The sequence below is a fragment of the Geotrypetes seraphini genome, chromosome 8 (assembly GCF_902459505.1).
Source record: "Geotrypetes seraphini chromosome 8, aGeoSer1.1, whole genome shotgun sequence".
In the NCBI taxonomy this organism is placed as follows: domain Eukaryota; kingdom Metazoa; phylum Chordata; class Amphibia; order Gymnophiona; family Dermophiidae; genus Geotrypetes; species Geotrypetes seraphini.
In genome coordinates, this window is record NC_047091.1 from 44,922,256 (window position 1) to 44,946,020 (window position 23,765).

General features: G+C 45.5%; 1 protein-coding gene across 1 annotated transcript in view; it reads left to right on the top strand.

Moving 5' to 3' along the window:
* NPAS1 (neuronal PAS domain protein 1) overlaps positions 1 to 23,765 on the top strand; it is a 192,180-nt gene that overhangs the window by 161,936 nt on the left and 6,479 nt on the right. The window contains exon 8 of the mRNA XM_033955925.1: positions 6,204 to 6,310. Within this exon, the coding sequence (XP_033811816.1) occupies positions 6,204 to 6,310 (107 nt within the window). The remainder of the gene's footprint in view (positions 1 to 6,203; positions 6,311 to 23,765) is intronic.

Genomic DNA, 23,765 nt, shown 5'->3' on the forward strand with positions numbered 1-23,765 from the left:
TTTGCCACTTGCCTTCGCCGCATGCCGAGCAGCTGCGTACCATTGGCTTCTCCCCTTTTAAGGGGGGAGTTCGGCTGATGACCCTGTCGATGCGGTGGGGGTGGGCAGAGCTTACTCTCGCTGCTGCCCCTAGCTATCCATTTGTCTCTGCTGCCCTCCTCTATTCGTTGGTTTTGCTGATTAGCTTGTCTTTTCCCCTCCTTTTCCTCCTCTCTCAGCTGCTTCTACTCTCCTCTCCTGCTGCTGCTGAAGCAAACGATGAAGAAATGAAAGCCGAGATGAGGCGAGAATGCAAAAGCGGTAACACGATTGTTATGGGAGACTTCAACTATCCCGGGATAGACTGGAGTCTTGGAAACTCAAAATGTGCTAGGGAGACCGGATTTATGGAGGCTATACAGGCTGCTTCATGGAGCAGCTTGTCAGAGAACCGACGAGAGGGAATGCCACTCTGGACCTAATCCTCAATGGGCTAAGAGGACCTGCAAAGGAAGTGGAGGTAGTGGGGCCGTTGGAAACAGCGATCACAATATGATCAAGTTCAAAGTTGAAGTAGGGAATATCGAAGGGGAAGAGAACCACAGCGACGACTTTTAACTTCAAGAAAGGAAACTACGAAGCAATGAGAGAAATGGTAACAAAGAAACTTAGGAACAGCTCAAAGAAATCGCAGACTGTAGAGCAAGCCTGGTCATTATTCAAGGACACGGTGAGCGAAGAGCAAAATCTGTATATCCACAGATTTAGAAAAGGATGCAAAAAGAACCGAACTAAAGACCTGGCATGGATTACTAAAGAAGTGAAGAAAGCGATAGGAGACAAGAAACATTCATTCTGGAAATGGAAAAAGGACAAAATCAGGGAGAACTGGAAAAGAGCACAGGAAGCATCAAAAAGAATGTCACCGCGTGGTTAGAAGAGCAAAAAGAGAATATGAAGAGAGGCTATCCAGGGAAGCACGAAATTTCAAACCGTTCTTCATATATATTAAAGGGAAGCAACTGGCAAGGGAGGAGGGTGGGACCGCTGGATGAAGGAGATAGGAAAGGAGTGGTGAAGAAGGAAAAAGAAGTGGCGGATAGACTAAACATGTTCTTTTCATCAGTAGTTACAAAAGAGGACACATCCAACGTGCCGTAACCTGAAAAAATCTTCACAGGAGATCAAGCAGAAAAATTAACATTGATGGAGGTAAGCCTCGAAGACGTATATAAGCAGATAGATAGATTAAAAAGTGACAAATCTCTGGGCCCGGTCGGAATCCACCCTAGGGTTTTGAAGGAACTAAAGGAGGAAATAGTGGAACTACTACATCAGGTTTGTAACCTATCCCTGAAAACAGACGTGATCCCGGAGGATTGGAAGATAGCTAATGGATCGAGAGGTGACCCGGGGAACTACATACTGGTAAGTCTGACTTCGGTTCCAGGGAAGATGGCGGAAGCGCTGATAAAAGACAGCATCGATGAGCATCTAGAAAGAAATAAACTGATGAAAACAAGCCAACATGGCTTCTGCAAGGGAAGATCATGCCTAACTAACTTATTGCACTTCTTCGAAGGAATAAACAAACGGATGGACAAAGGGGACCCCATAGACATCGTATACTTAGATTTCCAAAAAGCCTGTGACAAGGTACCCCATGAACGCCTACTACGGAAACTGAAGAACCATGGGGTGGAAGGAGACGTACATAGATGGATCAAAAATTGGTTGGCAGGTAGGAAGCAAAGGGTAGGAATGAAGGGCCACTACTCTGACTGGAGGAGGGTCATGAGTGGTGTTCTGCAGGGGTCAGTACTTGGGCCGCTGCTGTTCAATGTATTTATAAATGATCTAGATACAGGGATGAAGTGTGAAGTAATAAAATTTGAAGACGACACCAAACTATTTAGTGGAGTTAGGACTAAAGAGGACTGTGAGGATTTACAAAGGGACCTGAACAAGCTAGAAGAGTAGGTGATGAGATGGCTTATGAAGTTTAATGTAGAGAAATGTAAAGTCTTGCATGTAGGGAACAGAAATCTGAGGTACAGCTATGCGATGGGAGGGCTGGTAATGGGTGAAAGTACCCAAGAAAAGGACTTGGGGGTAACAGTGGACAAGACAATGAAGCTGTCGGCACAGTGCACAGCGGCCTCTAAGAAGGCAAATAGAATGCTAGGTATTATCAAGAAAGGTATTACAACCGGAACGAAAGAAGTCATCCTGCCGTTGTATCAGACGATGGTGCGCCCGCATCTGGAGTACTGCGTCCAATATTGGTCGCCGTACCTTAAGAAGGATATGGTGATACTCGAGAGGGTTCAGAAAAGAGCGACACGATTGATAAAAGGTATGGAAAACCTTTCATATAATGAAAGATTAGAGAAACTGGGGCTCTTTTCCCTGGAAAAGCGGAGGCTTAGAGGGGACATGATAGAAACTTACAAGATCATGAAGGGCATAAAGAAAGTGGAGAGTGGCAGGTTCTTCAAACTTTTGAAAACTACAAGAACGAGAGGGCAATTCAGAAAAATTAAAAGGGTGGTGGATGCCTGTAATGCGCTTCCAGAGCGTGTGATAGGACAGTGTACAGTATCTGGGTTCAAGAAGGGATTAGATGATTTCCTGAAGGAAAAAGGGATAGAAGGGTATAGATAGAGGATTAGTATACAGGTCCTGGACCTGATGGGCCGCCGTGTGAGCGGACTGCTGGGCATGATGGACCTCTGGTCTGACCCAGCACAGGCACTGCTTATGTTCTTAGGCATTGGTGAAATGAGGCATTATGACATCACAATATCAGCTCTGGAATGTTGCAATTCCTTGGATTTCTTTCAGGTACTTGGGACCTGGATTGGCCACTATTGGAAACAGGATACTGGGTTTGATGGACCTTCAGTCTGTTCCAGTATGGCAGTTCTTATTCAAGTGCCTATTCTATAAAGGAAAGCAGGTGCCTACCAATGTCATAGTATGGGTGAGCGGTGCCCCCAACCCTGCCCTCTTCCCTTTCCCCATACCTTTTTAACTTCTCCATCGTGAGCAGCATGCCCATATCAGTGTTGGCTTCCCCTTTGATGTCCCTTCCTAGGCACGGGTCCTAGAAGTGACATCAGAGGGAATGCTGATGCAGGCAACAACCTCGCTCCAGGGAAGTAAAAAAGGTATGGGCGAAGGCAAGGGGCACGAGCTCGCGGCAAGAAGAAGAGCGGGGCTGGGCGGAGAGGAGGAGGGGTGCCGCACCCTTAGGAAGATCATGCCCAGGATGGACTGCCCCCCCCCCCGCCTTACTACATCACTGCGTTCCTTTACAGCATATTAGCAAAAGGGAAGGGTAGGGGATAGGGACTTGTATGCCTCCTTTTTTTGTAGTTACACAACCACAATCAAAGCAGTATACATGCAGGTATTCAAGCATTTCCCTATCTTTCCCGGTGGACTCACAATCCATCTAACATACCTGGGGCAATGCAGGATGAGTGACTTGCCCAGGGTCACAAAGAGCAGCACAGGGTTTGAACTAGAGAGTTGCACAGACAGAAATCCCACCGGTCCCCATCCGTCCCCGCCAGAAATCTGGCCATCCCCTCCCGTTCCCACCAGAATCTCCTCCATCCCCGCTCATTCCTGCAAGAAATCCCCTCCATTCCCCCCCCCCCCTAAAAATCTCACTAAGCTGTCCCCATAAAAAGCTGCAATTGCTTTTGACAGTTTTGAGTTTTACAGAAAATTCAAAACAAAGTCAGACATCTGCCAGAACAGGCTTACTACTGGGAGAGCTCTGCACATCCACCAATCTGGGAGAAAGAGCTGGAGCTTTATGGTCAATCAGGAGCACTTCTACAAGGAAGTGCTCATGATTGGCCATCAAACTCCAAGTTTCAAGTTTATTTATAATTTAGAATACCTACCATCACAGGCTGGTTTACAATATTAAAAAATTATAAAACAAAAATAAAATAGGGCTGGTTGTAGACTAGACAGGGACAAAGTTTGGACATGTTAGATACAGAAGGAGCTGGGGGGGAGGGAGATTTTAATTACATAAAAAATAAAAGGAAGGGAAGCGGGGGAGGAGAATACAGGAGGAAAGGGAGGTCACTTCTTAAAATTGATACTCTTTTTTTTTTAACTTGGAAAGGATTCTTAACTGCAGTATTGGTATGCATCTTTGAACAGAAATGTTTTGAAGTTAGTTTTAAATTTGGTTAGAGAGTTTTCACGGTGGAGATGTGGTGGCATTGCATTCCAGAGGGAAGGGGTTGTGATGGAAAATATAGTGTTTCTGGTATAATAGAGGTCTTTGATTGAGGGAACCGTCAGTAAGTTCTCATTGGAACATCTGAGGGCCCTGGAAGGAGTATGTGAGATAAGATATTTATCTAAGAAGGCAGGTGACTGGGAGAACTTAATTTTGAAAACAAGTAGGATAATTTTGTAAGTTGTTTTATATGAGACTGGCAACAAATGTGATTCTCAAAGAAGCGGGATGACATGGTCGTATTTTTTGGCTTTATAGATGAGTTTAATTGCAGTATTTTTAATCAGTTGCAGTCGACAAATTTCCTTTTGAGTTATTCCATGGTATAGAGAATTGCAGTAGGCTATGGGCTCCTTTTACTAAGATGTGCTACCGTTTTTAGTGTGCGCATGCAAACCACGTGCTAAATGAAAAATACTAATGCAAGCTCTATGGAGGCTTTAGTGTTTAGCGCGCGCATAGAGGAGCCCTATGTGTGAGATTATCAGCGAATAAATTAAAGTTTGAATAGAAGCAGGTTCTAGAAAAGAGGTTCTAGAATGAATTAGATGGAGTTTATAGAAAGAGTTTTTGGTCAATGAGCTGATTTGATCATGGTAATTGAGATCTTTGTCAAAAATAATTCCTCTAGCTCTGTCTCCCTGATTGGTGGATGTACAGAGCTCTCCCATGTGAGTGGTAATCAGCAACTGGTGCGCTGAGGGATCGAAGAAGTTTAGAGGGAACATTGGAACAAAGATAGGCCGGCATTTCTGTGGGAACCCTGGAGAACCAGTGGCCATCCCCATGGGAGTCTCGTGGACCTGGGGGAGGAGCTCTACAGGGTTCCTGTAGGACATGCAGGATTACTGCGATCCCCGTTCCCGTGCAGACCTCTAGTTTGAACCCAAAACCTCAGGGTTCTGAGGCTGTAGCTCTAATCACTGCACCACATGCTCCTCCAAAACAGGTCAGATGCACACATAGGAACTGATATTCAGACCACAGGAAGCAGCTTATCTAAATCCCACAGTCAGCGGTGAGTCCGGATATTCAATGCCTGGCCATTTCTGGTTACCAGCACTGAATTTCCTTTTTTTTTTTTTGCTGGTGTTAATTGGCTAAGGGGGGAATTTATCAATTTGTGCTACTGTTAAGATGAGTTATTTTACCACAAGTCGTTCTATTTTAACAAAGGGGCCTGTTTTATTCAATGAGATCTTGTGCTAAAATAGCATAACTTAACAGTAGCACACATTGATTAATTTCCTCCCTAAGTCAATATTCAGTGTTAGCTGGATATAGTTTCATAGTTTATTAAAATTTGATTAAACGCTAAACATAAACTTAGAAGCTTTGTTCATTAAAATAATATATGACAATTAAAGAAAGGGGGGAATTAACTAACTTATCTTCTATAAATCAGTGCTCTTGTTAAGAACTGCTTTTACAAACTCAAAATGATAAGGTCCTTAGTCCCTCTCCTAGATACTCATTGCCTCAATATTCTGATCCACTCCCTTGTTATTTCAAAAATCGATTATTGTAATTCGCTATATAAAGGGTTATGTCAAAGGATATTAGACGTCTTCAATTGATCCAAAACAGAGGCATCAAAATCATTACGAATTCAAAAAAATGTGATTACGTCACTCCCCTGCTAAAGAAGGCTCATTGGCTTCCCATCCCCCACTGGATTATGTACAAAATTGCTCTCAACTTTCAAATCCCAAAGACCAATGAGACAGCATTTATTAATAGACTCCTTAGCCCATATTAGCCTCCTAGAACTCTAAGATCTGCATCACAACATACTCTTTATGTACATATTCTTAATGAATCCATGACGTTATAAAATTATCCCTTAGATGTATTTGATGTGATATCACCAGAGTCCTGATGCTAAGGATCCCATGTATTGGTCTTTCTTTTGTGAGGGCCCTGGGCCTTACTGATGCATTTTCTTCTTTATCTTCAGCAAACCAGAATATAAAACCACACCTCTGGATCTGTGTCAGCTGCTGCCAATGAAATCAGGCTCCAGAAAAGCTGAGGAAACCTCTGTTACGGAACCAGATTTTAGAAGTATGTAAGCATGCAATTGTCTTCAGGGTAGAGAAAACCTGTAAAATTCTACATACATATTTCTAAAAGGGAATTACCCTGTTTTCAGAGAGTGGAAGGATCAGATCACATAATTTAAACCTAGATTTCCCACTCATACACATGCACAGGTCTTCAGTGTGATGGTATTTGAACATCCTAGCCAATCTGATTGTTGAGAATGAAGTTGCTTGTACAGGCTGAAGAGAAATTTAAAGGGGGCAAGGAAAGTGGTAACTGTTTCAAGATTCATATAAGTAATTTAAATTAATCAAATGTTCAACCAATGGCAGTCAGCATTTCTAGCTAAATTAAAGACAAATATTCATTGCCAGGCCCTGTCTCAGCATTGGCACACGGGCTTATGGCAGTGCCTGTAAGCTCTCTTAGTTTTGCTGATATTCAGTGCTATACCCACATAGCTAACCGGGCATACTTAGGATTGCATTTTACACAGCCTGACGCATTTTAGTGTCCAACCTTTTGGCTTCCCTGGGCCGCATTGTCCGAAAATATTTTTCTGGGGCCGCAGTAACATTAGCCGATGAGCAAAAAAAAGGTTGAGCAGGTCCCAAATATGCAGTCACTAATATAGAAGATGTATGTACCTAATAATAAACCTTCATTAGAGGGACACTGTGGAGAGGAACCCAAAAAAGCAGTAATACTTCCCCTGACTGAGTGATCCTCCACATACACCACAGGCTTCTGTATCCCCACTCTGATGAGCAGGGATTCGCACTCCTGGTTTTCCCATTCACTTCTATTACAGCTACGGTGAGCCTCTTCAGAGGTGAGCCTCATCAGAGCGGGGATGCTGGATCAGCTGTCAGCAGCGCATGTGGAGGATTGTTTCATCAGGGTAAATATTACTGCTTTATTGGGCCTCCCACTTTGAGCTTAGACTCCCTCAAAATGAATATCTCCCCTGCTGTAGCTAGTAGGGATCCCCAAGCCTCACCAACTGACAGCCACCTCCTCCCCCTCCAACTTCCCAAGTTCTGCAGCTGGCAGCAATATTGCAGAGCTGCTGCCTTTCCTCCCTTGGCTTTCATGCATGCATGAAAGCAGGGACAGCTTGAGGATATTGCCATTGGCTGCAAAGCTTAGAGATTTTGAGTTGCCAGACTGGAGGAAGATGTCTTCAGTTGGCAGGGCTTGGGAATCCCCACTAGCTCAAGTATTTATAAATTGCACTTAGGCGGGGAGAAACTTTGGTGCCCATCCATTAATTTTGGGCTCCAGTTCCTCCCCCAAATCAGCTGTATATGACTATACCACTGAATACAAAAATAATTGTGAAGCACATATCCCAAAGCTACATATTCCAGTTAATAAATTCAAAATAAAACAATTTTTTTCTACCTTGTTGTCTGGATGTTTGGTTTTTCCATCATCTTGGTCCCAGTTTCTCTATCTTCAACTAATTCTCTTTCCAATGTCTGCTGTCCATTTTTTTTTCCTCTTCTGTCGTTCCATTTCCTTCTTATGCCTATCTCCAAAGTATTGATTATTCCCTTTCAACTTTAACTTTAACTTTTTCTTTTCTTTTTTGCCTCTGTCCATTCAAATCTTGCCTTCTTTCTCACCCTTCTTCTTTTTAAATGTTCAGCTACCTCTCAATTCTCCATCTTCTATTAGTCCCTAGCTCTCCCATTCCCATCTCATTCCTTTCCCAGCCTCCTATTCTCTTCTATCTACTCCCCTTTACCACATTTCTACCACTGTACTCACTGCTCTCTCACTCATCTTGTCATCTTCCTTTTGACCTCATCCACATGGCTCACCACTTTCAGAATCCCCCTCCCTCTCTCCACTGGTCAGGCTATAATTCCCTGTCCCTTTCTTTCCATCCCCTAGCATCATCTTATCCCAGCTCTCTTCCCTCCTGCCCTCCCATGGTTACATCTCTCCTCCTTTATCTCCACGGTCCAACATTTTGCTCCCTCTCTTTTCTGTTTTTCTTCTTCTCTCCCCCTTTGATGCTGAACAATGAAATGGAGAAAAAAAGAGAGATGCTGCATCTCTCTGCCTTCCATCCACAGGCTTAACATTTCTCCCTTCCTCCCATCCCTAGATCCAACTTCTCTCCCTTTCTCTTCCCAACTGCCCCTCCGTCCCATCTCTCCCCTTGCCTGCCTCCCTTCCCAGGTCCACCATTTCTTCTTTTAATACCCTCCCTCCCCCCCCAAAAAAAACCCACAAACATCCAGGAGGTTACCTCGGCCCAGCATGTTCTCCTCCTTCTCTCTGCGCCCATGTATCTTTACCTCACTCCTCTCCCACCACCATGTCCAATAATTCTCTCTCTGTCTCCGTCCCTCCTCTCTCTGCCCAACAGTTCTCCTCTTTCTTTATCTCTCCAATTGCACCATCTCTTTCCGTCTCTCAGACACTCAATTCTCCCTTTCTATTATCTCCCTCATCTCTGCATCTCTTTCCCTCACTCCCTCCATCTTATGGCTCATACTTCCCTCTATCTTTCCCTTCATTCGGTGTCCTAAGTTCATGCCCCTCCCTGCTGCTGCTTTCCCATATGGGCCTGATGCTGACGGCACATGTTCTCCCCACTTCCATCATCTGCCCCCCTTCTCCAAATCCCCCCTTCCATCATCTCTCCCTCTTCCATCATCTGCTCCCTTCTCTCTCTCTCCCTTCTCCTTGTGGGGCCTGGTACCCCTGGTAGATGGTGAGGATGGTGGTGGTTCTCTGGGATCCCCCCAGTGGTCCAGCAGGAGGTGGAGTACAGTCAGAGCCCAGTAGCCAAGGAGCAACAGTTGGACAAAAGCCCAGGAGGACAAACCCTAACAACGCTAGTAAGTGAGGACTCATGCTTCCTACAGTTTTCCAATGCAGGAGAAAATACAAAACATCTTAATACCTCACCCACTGCCAAACCTTAACTGTCTCCCTCAACACACTGCCAACACCTACCAGGCCTCTACCCCCCCTCACAGGCAGACAGAGAATAAAAAAGATAACTGAGCAGCTCCAGACTCCAGAGCAATTCACCTTCTACTCTCAGAAGTTATCCAACTTTCACTCTGCAAAAGCATCTATCTTACCGGCTCCCTGCCTCTCTGCCTTCATCTTTCTCCTCCTAGAAAAGAGCTTTTGGCAATTCTTTTTTGAAGGCTCTAGTGGCTGCAGACACTCTCTCATCCCAAGGCCCGTCCCATGGGGACTTCACTGATTAAATTCCAGTTCTCTTATTATGTTCAGCCCTGTCATTTCACAAGCCAAATTACTTCTATCTCTCCCTTTATTTTTCTTTCTTTCTTTCTTCCTCTTTTTTTTTCCTTTTAAGAAAAGCAGTAATATACAGGCCTGAAGGAGAGGATACAAGAGTTTAAGCACAGATAATGCAGTGGCCTGCGATGAGCTAATCCCGCACTGCGCCGGGCCTATAGACCCTGCGAGGTTTCCCAAATCTGCATTCACAGCGTATTAGCGGGTCCCATTTGCTCTGGCTGGATCCAAGCCACGCGAGGATCCATGTGTCCCAGGAAGGAGAGAGAAAAGAAATGGGGGGTGGGCCAGACTCCCACACTCCCTCCATTAGAACTCACACCCTAAGTGGCAGCCAGGGAAGTTTTCTTCTCACGTGCTCTCAGTAAGAGCCATAACCAGCAGACACCACTTGCAGGGAACGAGGAATAATGCCAGACTATATTTTCAGGGAAGTGGGTAAAGGAACAAGAGAAAGGGGTAGTGCTGGACAAGAATGATGGACTAGGCTAGGGAAAGTGCTGGATCGGGGAGAGGACAGAGAAAGAGAAGGAAACTAATACTGTCAGCAGATAGATTAAGAGAGAGTCTGATGCTACAGATGGGAAAAGAGGGTTGATATTGAGGCTGGATGTTGAGTCGGGAGAAAGATCTCATGACTTGGCTAGAAGAAAGATGAGAGAAGGGGGCTGATTCTGGCAGATGGAGAAGGAGGATATGGAGAAGAAGGAGATGGTAGAAGAGGACTGATGGTAATGCTGGGATATGAAGAAGAGGGTCTGATGTTGGCAGATGCTGAGACTGGTGGTTGAGCTGGAGAAGTGTCTAATCAGGACAGGATTAATTAGTTGAGAGCTCCTAGGCACACAAGTCCACTGGGTCCCCTGCCATATGGTAGTTCTGGGCCATAGGTGTTCACCATCTTGCCGGTTCCCTTCTCCGTCTTGCAGTGTTCGCTCAAAGCTGCGGGCAGTGGCTCCCACGCACCTCCCGCGGCTGACCTGGAAGTGCTCCCTCTGATGTCACGACATCAGAGGGAATGCTTCCGGGTCATCCGCAGGAGGCACGTAGGAGCCACTGCCCACGGTTTTGAGTGAACGCTGCAGCAAGACGGAGGAGGGAGCCGGCAAGACAGTAAACAGCTGGAGGCAGCAGAGGAAAACACTGCATTGTCCTCGAGCGCAAGTGGGGCCGCACAAAATTCTTCACGGGGCTGCATGCGGCCCGCGGGCTGCACACCCCTGATGTACAGGCACCAGCACTGAATACTCCTGGAGAGTGCCACAGATGTTAGAGCAGATATTAAGTGGAACTGTCTGGTTAAATGCCATGGAATAGAAACATAGACTATGACGGCAGAAAAGGGCCTACGGCCCAACAAGTCTGCCCACTCAAATAACCCTCCCCTCTAAGTTCCTCTTTGAAGTGAGCCCACGTGTTGATCCCATTTGATCTTAAAATCAGCCACGTTACTGGCCTCAACTACCTGAAGTGGAAGATTATTCCAACGGTCAACCACTCTTTCGGTGAAGAAGTACTTCCTAGTGTCACCATGGAATCTCCCGCCCCTGATTTTCAGCGGATGCCCCCTTATCGCCATAGGGCCTGTAAGGAAGAAGATATCTTCTTCCACCTCAATGCGGCCAGTAACGTATTTGAACGTCTCTATCGTGTCACCCTTCTCTCTGCGTTCCTCGAGAGAGTAAAGGTGCAACTTACCTAGTCGTTCTTCATAAGGGACATCCTTGAGCCCTGAGACCATCTTGGTGGCCAATCGTTGAACCGATTCCATTCTTAGCACATCCTTCCGATAGTGTGGCCTCCAAAATTGTACACAGTACTCCAGATGTGGTCTCACCATGGACCTGTACAGCGGCATCACCACCTAGGGCCTTCGGCTGACAAAGCTTCTCCGGATGCAACCCAGCATTTGTCTAGCTTTAGATGAGGCTTTCTCCACCTGATTGGCTGCCTTCATATCTTCACTAATGATTACTCCCAGGTCTCGTTCTGCCACAGTTCTAGTTAAGGTCTCACCATTCAGAGTGTAGGTTCTGCATGGGTTTCTGCCACCAAGGTGCATTATCTTACACTTTTTGGCATTGAAATTCAGCTGCCAAAGAGTAGACCAGTGTTCCAGAACAAGTATGTCCTGTGTCATAGCGTCGGGCATGGTATCTCTGCTCACTATGTTGCACAATTTAGCATCATCGGCAAATAATGCAATTTTCCCCCGAAGTCCCTGAGGCAGATCTTGTATGAATATATTAAATAGGATTGGGCCCAGGACCGAGCCCTGCGGTACTCCACTGTGCACTTCCGACTTTTCAGAGGGGGTACCGTTTACCACCACCCTCTAATGTCTACCACTGAGCCAGTCTTTAACCCATGCAGTTAATATTTCTCCTAGCCCCAATGAACTCATCTTGTTCAAAAGTCTACGGTGTGGGACGCTGTCAAAAGCCTTGCTGAAGTCCAGATACAACACATCCAAGGACTCTCCTTTATCCAGTTCTTTTGTTACCCCGTCGAAGAAGCTGATCAAGTTGGATTGGCAGGATCTCCCCTTAGTAAATCCATGCTGGTGTGGATCCCTCAGTCTCTCGTCATCCATAACTGTGTCTAATTTGTGTTTAATCAATGTTTTCATAAGCTTGCACACTATTGACGTGAGACTTACCGGTCTGTAATTTGCAGTGTCTAACCTGCATCCCTTTTTGTGGAGCGGAATGACGTTAGCTGTTTTCCAGTCTAGTGGAACTTTTCCCGTGCCCAGGGAAAGATTGAAGAGCTCTAGGATTGGTTAAAGTGATGTAACCTCGCTCAGCCTTGCCAGTCCACTTAAATCACATTGAATATCAACTCAAATAAATGTAAAGTAACCATGAATTTCCATGCCAATAGTTAAGACCTGATCTAGACTTCTTTTTACCCCAACTGCATACATCAGTGCTTCCCAAACCTATTCAAGTTTTCAAGGAATACACTTTTTTGCTTATTGGATCTCTAGTACAAGCAAATTGATCTCTTCAAGTTTCAAGTTTATTGAGATTTTGATTTAAACGCAATATCAAGTATTTTCAATGCTTTCAATATAACAATAATAATTTGAGGGGGAACAAATAAAACAGTTTAAAACCATATACATACAATTTTATCCATAATTACATTAAAGATACGTAAAGAATTAGAGGTTAAATTACATTTGATTTAAAATAAACAATTAAAATAGAATAACAATTAGGGAAGAATATAAACTATGAATATCCCGAAAACCCAACAGCCTAATGTGGGTGGTTCTAGGACAAGTATGCAAAGCCTTGCCTTAAATACTTAAAATTAATGGATGCCAGTCACCTGTGATTAGATTCCCTACAGATCCAGATCATCAGAGGTAAGCTTCTTTTTATCCCTGTGTATTGCTATTTCTTAATTTTTAGCCAGCATCTACCTTCATAAAATAGATTTCCAAAAAAAGTCCCACACAGTTACAGCTGTGCTGAGGCAGCAATAACTTTGCGCATATATGTGACAGTATGGATTTGCTTATACAGATGCATTATATAAAGTGCCAAGGCTAGGCTATGCCTATGTGTATATTGCCTAAAAATAGATACTATGAGGCAATATGCTGATGGCAGTGGTCAGTATTTTTTTTAAACACTAGCTGCTGATGGCTGAATTGTGCCTGAATTAGAGAATTACATGGTGATAGACTTCATCACCGTTCTCGTTCCCGCGGGAAACCATCCTGATGTCATTCTTTAAGGAGAGAGGGAAGAATCTATGAATGGGCTCAACCACTGACCCTCAAGCCTTGCATTAAAGAATGCTGGTGTAGAAGGACTGAGATTGAGACAGACACTAAAGAATGACACAGGATGGTTTCCCATGGTTATCCACAGGGATAGGAACAGTGATGAATTCTGTCACAATGTCATTCTCTAGCCTGAATATTCAGTACTGGCACTTATCTAGATACCAACTAAATATATGGGCAGTTGGCAGCCTGGCAGGGGTTACCCAGATAGCTATCCGGTTAACTTATGACAGTGTTAGGATATTGAATGCAACTCCTGCTACTGTTCTCACTCTGCCCTCTCTTAATCAGATAATGCCACAACAGTGTCCCTGGATTTTCAGTGGCACGATCTGGTTATGTGCTTTTGAATATCTTGGGATCATCCAGTCTGTGGGAGATAACTGGCAGGAGATACCTGTTTTCTAAGTGCCCACTTTCATGCATGTATACACTGGGCAATTTTGTGAATGCCTACTTGAGCATAGAAGAAAATTGTAGAATAGACCAGCAATTCCTAAACCTGGTCTTCGAGGCACCCCAGCCTGTCAAATTTTCAGGATATCCACAATGAATATTCATGAGAGGCTTGCTTGCATTCCTGCCACTTCATGCAAATCTCTCTCATGAATATTCATTGTGGCTATCCTGAAATTTTGACTGGCTAGGGTGCTTTCAGTTACCAGGTTTGGAAATCACTAAGAGAAGGCATCCCTCTGCCAGTCGGTGCAAGTCCAATATTAGTACTCATGTGCAAATTGCAGCCATTTTTTGTGATGAACCCTTGTGAACATGGGTGCAGGCACCAGCTGCCTGCTCCAGAGCTCCATTCACAACAGGGTTTTCTGTTGTTTTGGACACACATCTGGAAGCCCACTGGTTTGTTTAGACAGTGAGTAGCTCCTCGGTAGCATGTCGATCGGCCCACACCAACCCGCACAGCTGATGTTCACCTCTCACATCAATAGCTTGTGCTGCCCCATAATTATGTCAGGTTGGCAAAAAGGTTCCATATCCACTCAAGGTATAATTTAACCACAGCAGCCTGTGAACAGTTCACAAACTCCACTGTTTCCAAAATGATGCTGCCCTTGCCCTGGTAGTTGCTGATCATGCCTTTATCCCAGGACAAGCAGGCAGCATATTCTTGACTGATGGGTGACGGCACCGACGGAGCCCCGGTACGGACAATTTTAGAGTGATTGCACTCTAAGAACTTGGAAAGTTCTAGCAGGCCGCACTGCACACGCGCGAGTGCCTTCCCGCCCGACAGAGGCGCGCGGTCCCCAGTTTCTTAGTTTCCGCGGAGCTAAGAAGACGCACTTTCAACGGCTGTTGAAAACTTTTTTCTCATTCGCCTTCCCGCTCGCGTAAACCTTTTCGGAATTTGTATTTCCCTTTTTTCTTTTCTTTTTTTATAATAAAAAAAAAAAGAATTTTCTTTTTTTTTCCTCTCTTTTTCGGGTTCGCCCCGGCGGAGCCTGCTGCCACCATCGAGGCCTCGGCCTTCGATTTGGCAGAAGCCGTTTTCACGTTCATGCCCCCCCAACCCGGTTTTAAGAAGTGCCAGCGGTGCGCAAGACCCATTTCCCTCACTGACCCGCACAACTGGTGCTTACAGTGCCTGGGTCCTGACCATCGGGCGTCCACCTGCACCCGCTGTGCCACTCTAAAAAAGAGAACATTAAAAAACCGCCAGATCCAACAGCAACTTTTATTTGGTACCAAGATGTCGGATTCGGCGGCACCGGTCCCGACTTCGGCCCCGACGCAGTCGGCACCTACCTCATCGACGCCGCGCAACATCATGCCGGCGTCGCATCCCTCAGGTAAGCCGGCTAAGAAGCCTTCCCCGCTGGAGCGTCCTCCGGTCTCAGTGGCAGCGAGCCCAATCCTGCCGACCTCGAGGCGCCCGCGGAAGCGCTCCGCTCCGATTGAGGTTAACCCTTCGACCTTGGGTTCCTCTTCGGAGTGTAGAGCGGCACCAAAGGTACCGCAGAAGAAAAAAGCGGTACCGGTGCCTTCGCTGGTACGAGCGAATTGCCGCCGTCCTGCAAGTACAGCTCAAAGAGCAATTGCAGCAGCTCCTGCCTGCTCTTCTGACACCGAGCCTTCCAGTCCCGGTCCGGTCTGAGCTACCGGTACCGGCAGTGGAACAGCCTCTTTTATCGGCATCCACTTTGTCGGTACTGGTACAAACAGCTTCCTCGGTATCCATGCCAGTTTTAGCTCCGGAACCGAGGTCTTTACACCAGGCGGTGCAAACTTCGGCACCGGCACACCCGATGACATCTCCTGGTACCGTTTCTCAGAGGTCTGGTAAGTCGACTCACAAAACTCGACACCTAGAACCCTCCACACCGGAGTCACGGGACCGTAGCTTTCAAGTGAAGGACCCTGATCTGTGGGGTGATTCAGAGGAGCCTTTCCTCTCTGAGGGAGAGTGTTCATCAGGGGACGAGGATCCTTCTGGTTTAGATCCATCCTCCAAACCTGATGCAACTTCTTTCATCTCTTTTCTCAAAGAGATGTGCGACTCTCTCTCTATTCCCTTGGAGGCTGAATCCAAAAAATCCAAGGCATTTATCGATGCACTGGACTTTGACCAGCCTCCAAGGGAATTCTTAAAATTGCCTCTCCATGATATTTTGCGAGAGACTTTCTATAAAAATCTAGAGACACCTTTGACCATTCCAGGAGCTCCTCGCAAACTGGACTCCTTATATAAGGTCATACCTATTCCGGGCTTTGACAAACCGCAACTCCCCCATGAGTCTTTACTGGTAGAATCTACTTTAAAGAAATCCACGGGGGTTAGTGTGTACGCCTCTGTCCCTCCTGGCAGAGAAGGTAAGGCCATGGATAAGTTTGGCAAACGGTTGTATCAGAATGCGATGCTAGCTAATAGATCTGGGAACTATGCTTTCCATTTTTCGTTCTACCTTAAGCATCTCATTCAAACTTTGTCAACTTTTGAGAAATACCTCCCTGACCGTAAAAGATCTGCCTTTCGCCAAACTTCTTCATCGCTCTTACAACTTCGTAAGTTCATGGTCAGATCAATCTATGATACCTTTGAGCTGACCTCTAGGGCCACGGCTATGTCAGTGGCCATGCGGCGACTGGCCTGGCTTAGTTTCAGAACTCGATGTCAATCACCAAGATCGCCTGGCCAATGCACCTTGCTTGGGGGATGAGCTGTTTGGAGAATCCATGGACTCCACTACCCAAAAGCTCTCAGCTCATGAGACTCGGTGGGACACTCTCCTTAAAACGAAAAAGAAAACCCCACCTACCAGGCCTTTTCGCCAACAGTCGGCCTATCAGCGTAGATTTGTGGCTCGTCCTTTACCACAGGTCCCGCAGCAACCCAGGCGTCAGAGGCAACAACAGAGGCAAGCTGCTAGACCAGCACAGCAGCAACAACAGGTGAAGCCTCCCCCTTCACAAAAATCCACTCAACCCTTTTGACTTGGTTCTCCAGGACATAGCCAGTCTCCATCCTGCCGCCCACCTTCCGCAGCCCATAGGAGGACGCCTTACTCTTTTCATAAGCCATTGGGAAACCATCACCTTGGATCAGTGGGTCCTCAACATCATCCGCCACGGCTACTCTCTCAACTTTCAGACACTTCCTGCCCAAAGTCTACCAAGAGAGTCTGCTTTGAACACTCCTCAGGTTTCACTCCTTCTTCAGGAGGTTCAATCCCTCCTCCTTCTGAACGCCATAGAGGAAGTTCCTCTAGATCAAAAGGGGCAGGGATTCTACTCCCGTTATTTTCTAGTTCCCAAAAAAACAGGAGATCTCAGACCCATCCTAGATCTTCGCGATCTCAACAAATGCTTGGTCAAAGAGAAATTCAGAATGCTCTCTTTAGCCACTCTTTACCCTCTTCTCAATCAAGGCGACTGGCTATGTTCCCTCGATCTCAAAGAAGCATACACTCACATACCGATCAATCTGGCCTCCAGACAGTACCTACGCTTCATGATCAATCGTTGTCATTACCAGTACAAGGTGCTACCCTTCGGTCTTGCCTCCTCTCCAAGAGTGTTTACCAAATGTCTGATTGTGGTGGCTGCTTTTCTACGTTCCCACCACCTTCGGGTGTTTCCTTACCTGGACGATTGGTTGATAAAGGCCAATTCATCTCAGACAGTACTCCAGGCCACCAACCAGACCATTCTATTTCTACGTTTGCTGGGGTTCGAGATCAATCTACCCAAATCTCATCTCATCCCCACTCAGAGACTTCAATTAATTGGAGCAATCTTGGACACAGTCCACATGAGAGCGTTTCTGCCGTCCAACCGTCTTCAAACGCTTCAATCTCTATGTCAGCAGGTGCTTCCACAACGTTCCATCTCTGCCAAGCAATGGCCTCCACAGTTCATGTCACACCACTTGCACGTCTTCACCTGCGCACTCCTCAATGGACCCTAGCTACCCAGTGGTCCCAAGCGATGGATCCTTGCTCACGTCACATATCTGTAACATCATCTCTTCGTCAGTCTCTACAATGGTGGTTGATATCCTCAAATCTCTCCAGAGGTCTTCTGTTCCATCTACCTCCTCATCAACTTGTCATCACCACCGACGCCTCCCCTTATTCCTGGAGAGCTCATTTGAACGAGTTCCAAACTCAAGGACTTTGGACAGCTCAGGAAATGAAGCATCACATCAATTTCCTGGAACTCAGAGCAATGTTTTATGCCCTCAAGGTCTTCCAGCATCTTCTCTTTCCTCAAGTCCTCCTGCTGTGCACAGACAATCAAGTTGCGATGTACTACATCAACAAGCAGGGTGGGACAGGCTCTCGCCTCTTGTGCCAAGAAGCCCAGAAGATTTGGGCTTGGGCCACAGATCACATTCTATTCCTGAAAGCTATCTACATTCAGGGAGAACAGAATTCCTTGGCGGACAAGCTCAGCAGAATTCTCCAGCCTCACGAGTGGACACTCGATCCTTTAACTCTACAGTCCATCTTCGCTCAGTGGGGCACTCCTCAGATAGACCTCTTTGCAGCTCCTCACAATCACCAGCTGCCCCTATTCTGCTCCAGACTCTACTCTCCTCACCGTCTGGCAGCGGATGCATTTCTCCTCGATTGGTCCAATCTGTTCCTGTACGCTTTCCCTCCTCTGCCTCTCATGTTAAGAACCTTGTTCAAGTTCAAGAGGGAACGAGCCACCATGATTCTGATTGCTCCACGGTGGCCCAGGCAACATTGGTTCTCCCTTCTACTTCAACTCAGTTCCAGGGAACCCTTTCTTCTTCCACTGTTTCCTTCTCTGCTTACACAACATCAGGAGACCCTTCTACATCCCAACCTCCAGTCTCTGCACCTGACAGCTTGGTATCTCTCGGGCTGACTTCGACTGATACTCTTTTGTCTCAGCCCGTTCGCTCCATTCTGGACGCATCCAGGAAACCGGCCACTCTGCAATGTTACCTTCAGAAGTGGACTCGGTTTTCTTCCTGGTGTCTTCTTCATCATTTTGATCCCACTTCCCTTGCAGTGGAGACGTTGTTGGATTATCTTCTTTCTTTGTCTGACTCTGGCCTCAAGTCTACTTCCATCAGAGTCCACCTCAGTGCTATTGCTGCTTTTCATGAGCCAGTCCATGGAAAACTCCTCTCAGCTCATCCCTTGGTGTCCAGATTCATGCGGGGTCTTTTCAATGTGAAACCACCTCTTAAAGCCCCTCCTGTTATCTGGGATCTCAATGTAGTTCTTTCTGCCTTAATGAAGCCTCCATTTGAACCTTTGGCTACCGCTTCTTTCAAGTTTCTCACTTGGAAGGTACTTTTCCTTATTGCTCTTACCTCTGCCAGGAGGGTCAGTGAGCTACATGCACTAGTTGCGGATCCACCTTTTACAGTCTTCCATCATGACAAGGTGGTTCTGCGTACACATCCAAAGTTTCTCCCTAAGGTTGTCTCTGAATTCCATCTCAACCAATTTATTGTTCTGCCTGTCTTCTTTCCGAAACCTCACTCGCATTCTGGAGAACAGGCTCTGCATACTTTGGACTGTAAGCGGGCTCTAGCTTACTATTTAGAGCGTACTAAGCCCCACAGATCATCTCCCCAACTCTTTCTGTCCTTTGATCCGAATAAATTAGGACGTCCTGTTACTAAACGTACATTGTCAAATTGGCTTGCAGCGTGCATTTCATTTTGGTATGCTCAGTCCGGACTGACACTGGAAGGTTCTGTCACGGCCCATAGAGTTAGAGCTATGGCAGCATCTGTGGCTTTCCTCCGTTCCACGCCTATTGAGGAAATCTGCAAGGCTGCTACATGGTCCTCAGTTCACACTTTTACATCTCACTATTGTCTGGATGCATTCTCCAGACGGGATGGACACTTCGGCCAATCTGTTTTGCAAAATTTGTTTTCCTAATGGCCAACCTACCCTCCATCCCTCTTTTTGTTAGCTTGGAGGTCACCCATCAGTCAAGAATATGCTGCCTGCTTGTCCTGGGATAAAGCACAGTTACTTACCGTAACAGGTGTTATCTAGGGACAGCAGGCAGCTATTCTTGCGTCCCACCCACCTCCCCGGGTTGGCTTCTTAGCTGGCTTATCCTAACTGGGGACCGCGCGCCTCTGTCGGGCGGGAAGGCACTCGCGCGTGCGCGGTGCGGCCTGCTAGAACTTTCCAAGTTCTTAGAGAGCAATCACTCTAAAATTGTCCGTACCGGGGCTCCGTCGGTGCCGTCACCCATCAGTCAAGAATATCTGCCTGCTGTCCCTGGATAACACCTGTTACGGTAAGTAACTGTGCTTTTTCAATGTCTATAAATCATGCTTTTTCCCCATGACAGCCACAGTTGCTATGTTGGCAACTTGCTGACATATACCCATGAAGTCTGCATGTGACACATGTATTCATTCATTGGCTGTGCATCCCTGAAGTCAGAGGTAGGCGGTGGTCATAATAATGTATTACAGATTGTCTACCTGTAGCCTGTTGAGCAGCATGAAGGGTGTGGCAGGGGTAGCTTGGAAAGCAGGGGATTCCCTTTTTCCTCATGACAAGTCTGTGAAAGGTTATAAGAGCAAAGGCTCTGGTATGATTTTCCTTCTTAGAAGGGGAGGAGATAAGGGTGGAAGGGGAGGGAATTAAAGGAGAGGAATGAGACAGAAAGGGGAGGAAATTGATGCTTGCTATTGTACCCTCAATGATACTCTGTTTTCTATACTTGGCTATTTTAAACATGTGTTTTGTGTTTGTATGGTTCCCATCAGCATTATGTAATGTAATGTAATGTAATGTAATTCATTTCTTATATACCGCTACATCCGTTAGGTTCTAAGCGGTTTACAGAAAATATACATTAAGATTAGAAATAAGAAAGGTACTTGGAAAATTCCCTTACTGTCCCGAAGGCTCACAATCTAACTAAAGTACCTGGAGGGTAATAGAGAAGTGAAAAGTAGAGTTAGAGGAAAAATAAAAATAAAATAAACATTTTAAAAAGACAGCATTGATCTAAATACTTTGGAAGGTAGAGGAGAGGAGAGAAAGGAATAGAAGCAGAATGGGTCAGCGTCAGTGATGAAGTGGAGCAAGTAAGTTTAGGAGGAGCGATTGACGTATCCAGAAAGGGCTTCTTCAGGGAAGAGACTTGGCCGACAGTCCCAGGATGCCTATGTCTCCTCCCCTGCGATGTTCTCCCATCCATGCATTCCCTCCCAGACACACTGCCCGTGCCCCAGCCGCTCCATTATCCTTTTTTAATTTTAAAATTAACAAATTTAAATATACAATCTAAAATACATGCGAGATGGAAATTCATTTGTAACATTCTGAGTTAGATGTCTTTTCTAAAATGTCGCTTGTAGTAATATAGTAGATAATGGAAGGTAAGGACTCTCATGGTTCATCCAGTCTGGCCAAATGTACAAAAGAAGGACAAATGAATTGGCAGACAAGCCGGTTCAATTCATTAAATTATTTATTAGTCTCATCAAGAATTCAAGTTTCAGCAATTTCAAATTGCTTTCATCAGGGGACAAACACTATAAAATGCTCAGTGAATGTTGTATAAAGCAGTTGTTCAATCAATGGATATGATATCAACGCTCAACAAATGTAAAACCCATTGTTTCAAATTAATGGACAGTCATGTCGGTGAGAACAGAACATCGCTGAACTGATGGCATCTCAAAACGGCGATATTCTGTTCTCATTGACGTGACTATGTCCATTGATTGAACCACTTGGTTTTACATTTGTTGAGTGTTGATACCATATCCATTGATTGAACTACTGCTTTATACAACATTCGCTAAGCATTTTATAGTGTTTGTCCCCTGATGAAGGCAATTCAAAATTGCCGAAACTTGGATCCTTGTTGGATCCAATAAAGAATTTAATGAATTAAACCAGCTGGTCTGACATCTCATTTGCCCTTCTTTTGTACATTTGGACTTTTTCACAGGGCAGAACATCCTCCTTTTTTCTTAGCTGCTCCATAGTTTGCCTTAAACAGCACGTGCTTTGATTGCGTTATAAAATTTATATTCTTGATTCTATTCTGTCCTTGCTATTTTGAGGTAGTAAACTGTAGAAATCTTCCAGGCACTGACCTTACTTCTCAACTACTAGAGTTGCTATCTAATCATTATTAAGTATTGTTTTGATTCCATTCTCTCTCCATAAAGAGGGATCCATGCATTTTTGAATTCCGTTACAGCTTTTGTCTCTACCACCTCCCCCCGAGAGGGCATTACAGACACCCACTACCCTCTCTATGAAAAAGTATTTTCTGATGTTACTTCTAATTTGTCTCCGTTGCAACCTTAATTCCTGTCCTCTAGTTCTACTACGTCCCCATCTCTGGAAAAGATTTGCTTGTATGTAAATACCTTGCAAGTATTTAAATGTCTGCATAATATCTCCCTTATCTCTTCTTTCCTCTAGAGTAGAGGTCCTCAGTTAGGTTTTCAGGATATCCACAATGTACAATGTACTGTATCCAAATCTATTTCATGAATATGGTTACTGCGGATGGACAGACTAGATAGGCTATTTGGCCTTTATCTATCATGTTTCTATATCCATTGTGGATATCCTGAAAACCTTTGTCACCTTCCCTCATCCTTGGTGGTTTTAACATTCATGCTGAGAACACTACTAACTCTTATACCTCAAAGTTCTTGCTCTCATATCCTCTTTTAATCTTCAGCTGTGCTTCAGCACCCCTATGCATCAAAAAGGATACTGCCTTGATCTTGTCCTCTTCTCTAATTGCTCCATTACCAACTTCTCTACCTCAACTCTTCCTCTCTGACCATGATCTCATAACCTTCCTTTCTGACCATGATCTCATAACCTTCATGACTCATCACCCTGCCCCCAGAAATGATTTATCTTCACCAATAATTTCAGGAATCTTCAGTCCCGTGTACTCTCTGTGCCACAGTTTCCACCTCATCTCGAGCACTATGCTTATGTAAATCTGTCAACAAAGCACTCTCTTCCTTTAATACTATTCTCTCCTCCTCTCTGGACACCCTTGCTCCTCCTTTGTTATGCCCTTTAAGGTGCACCAAACCCCAGCCCTGGCTGACCTCCAAGATCTGCCACTTACATTCCTGTGCTCAATCTGCAGAATGACACTGACTTCTTACACTTCAAATTCATGCTAACCTCCTTCAAGCTATCTCTCACTTGAAAAAGATGACTATTACACCAATTCCCTTGGATCCAACCCTTGCTGTCTCTTTGCCACGCTTACTCTCTACTAAAGGTGCCCTCACTGCCAACTCCACCTTCGCTTTCTCTCCAGATCATAGCTGAGTACTTCCATAAGGTCCACAAAATTAACCTTGAGTTCTCGGTCAATTCACCTCTCCCGCCTCCAGCCTGTCCTGCTGACCCTCCGTTGTGCCCTGCTGCCTTTTCCTCCTTCCCAGAAATCACTGAAGAGGAAACTGTGCATCTTTTTTCCTCCTCCAAACTCACCACCTGTTCCTACGATCCTATTTCCACCTGTCTACTGAGCACCATATTCTCCCCCCTACTGTCATCCTCTCTATCTGCCATATCCTCAATCTTTTGCTCTCCACTGCAACTGTACCTGACACCTAAAAAAACACACCGTAGTTACACCACTCCTGAAAAAACATTGCTGAACTCTACCTGCTCCTCTGATTATTGCCCCATCTCTCTTCTCCCCTTCTTATCCAAACTACTAGAACAAGCTGTCCAATGCCATTGTCTTGACTTCCTTTTGGCTTGAGCTATCCTTGCCCTCCCTTTCAATTGGGCTTCTGCCCCCTTCACTCTATAGAAACTGCCCTTGCTATAGACTCTAATGGCCTGCTCCTGGCTAAATCCAAAGGATTTTACTCCATCCTCATCCTCCTTGATCTGTACTAGAGAATGACACGGGGAA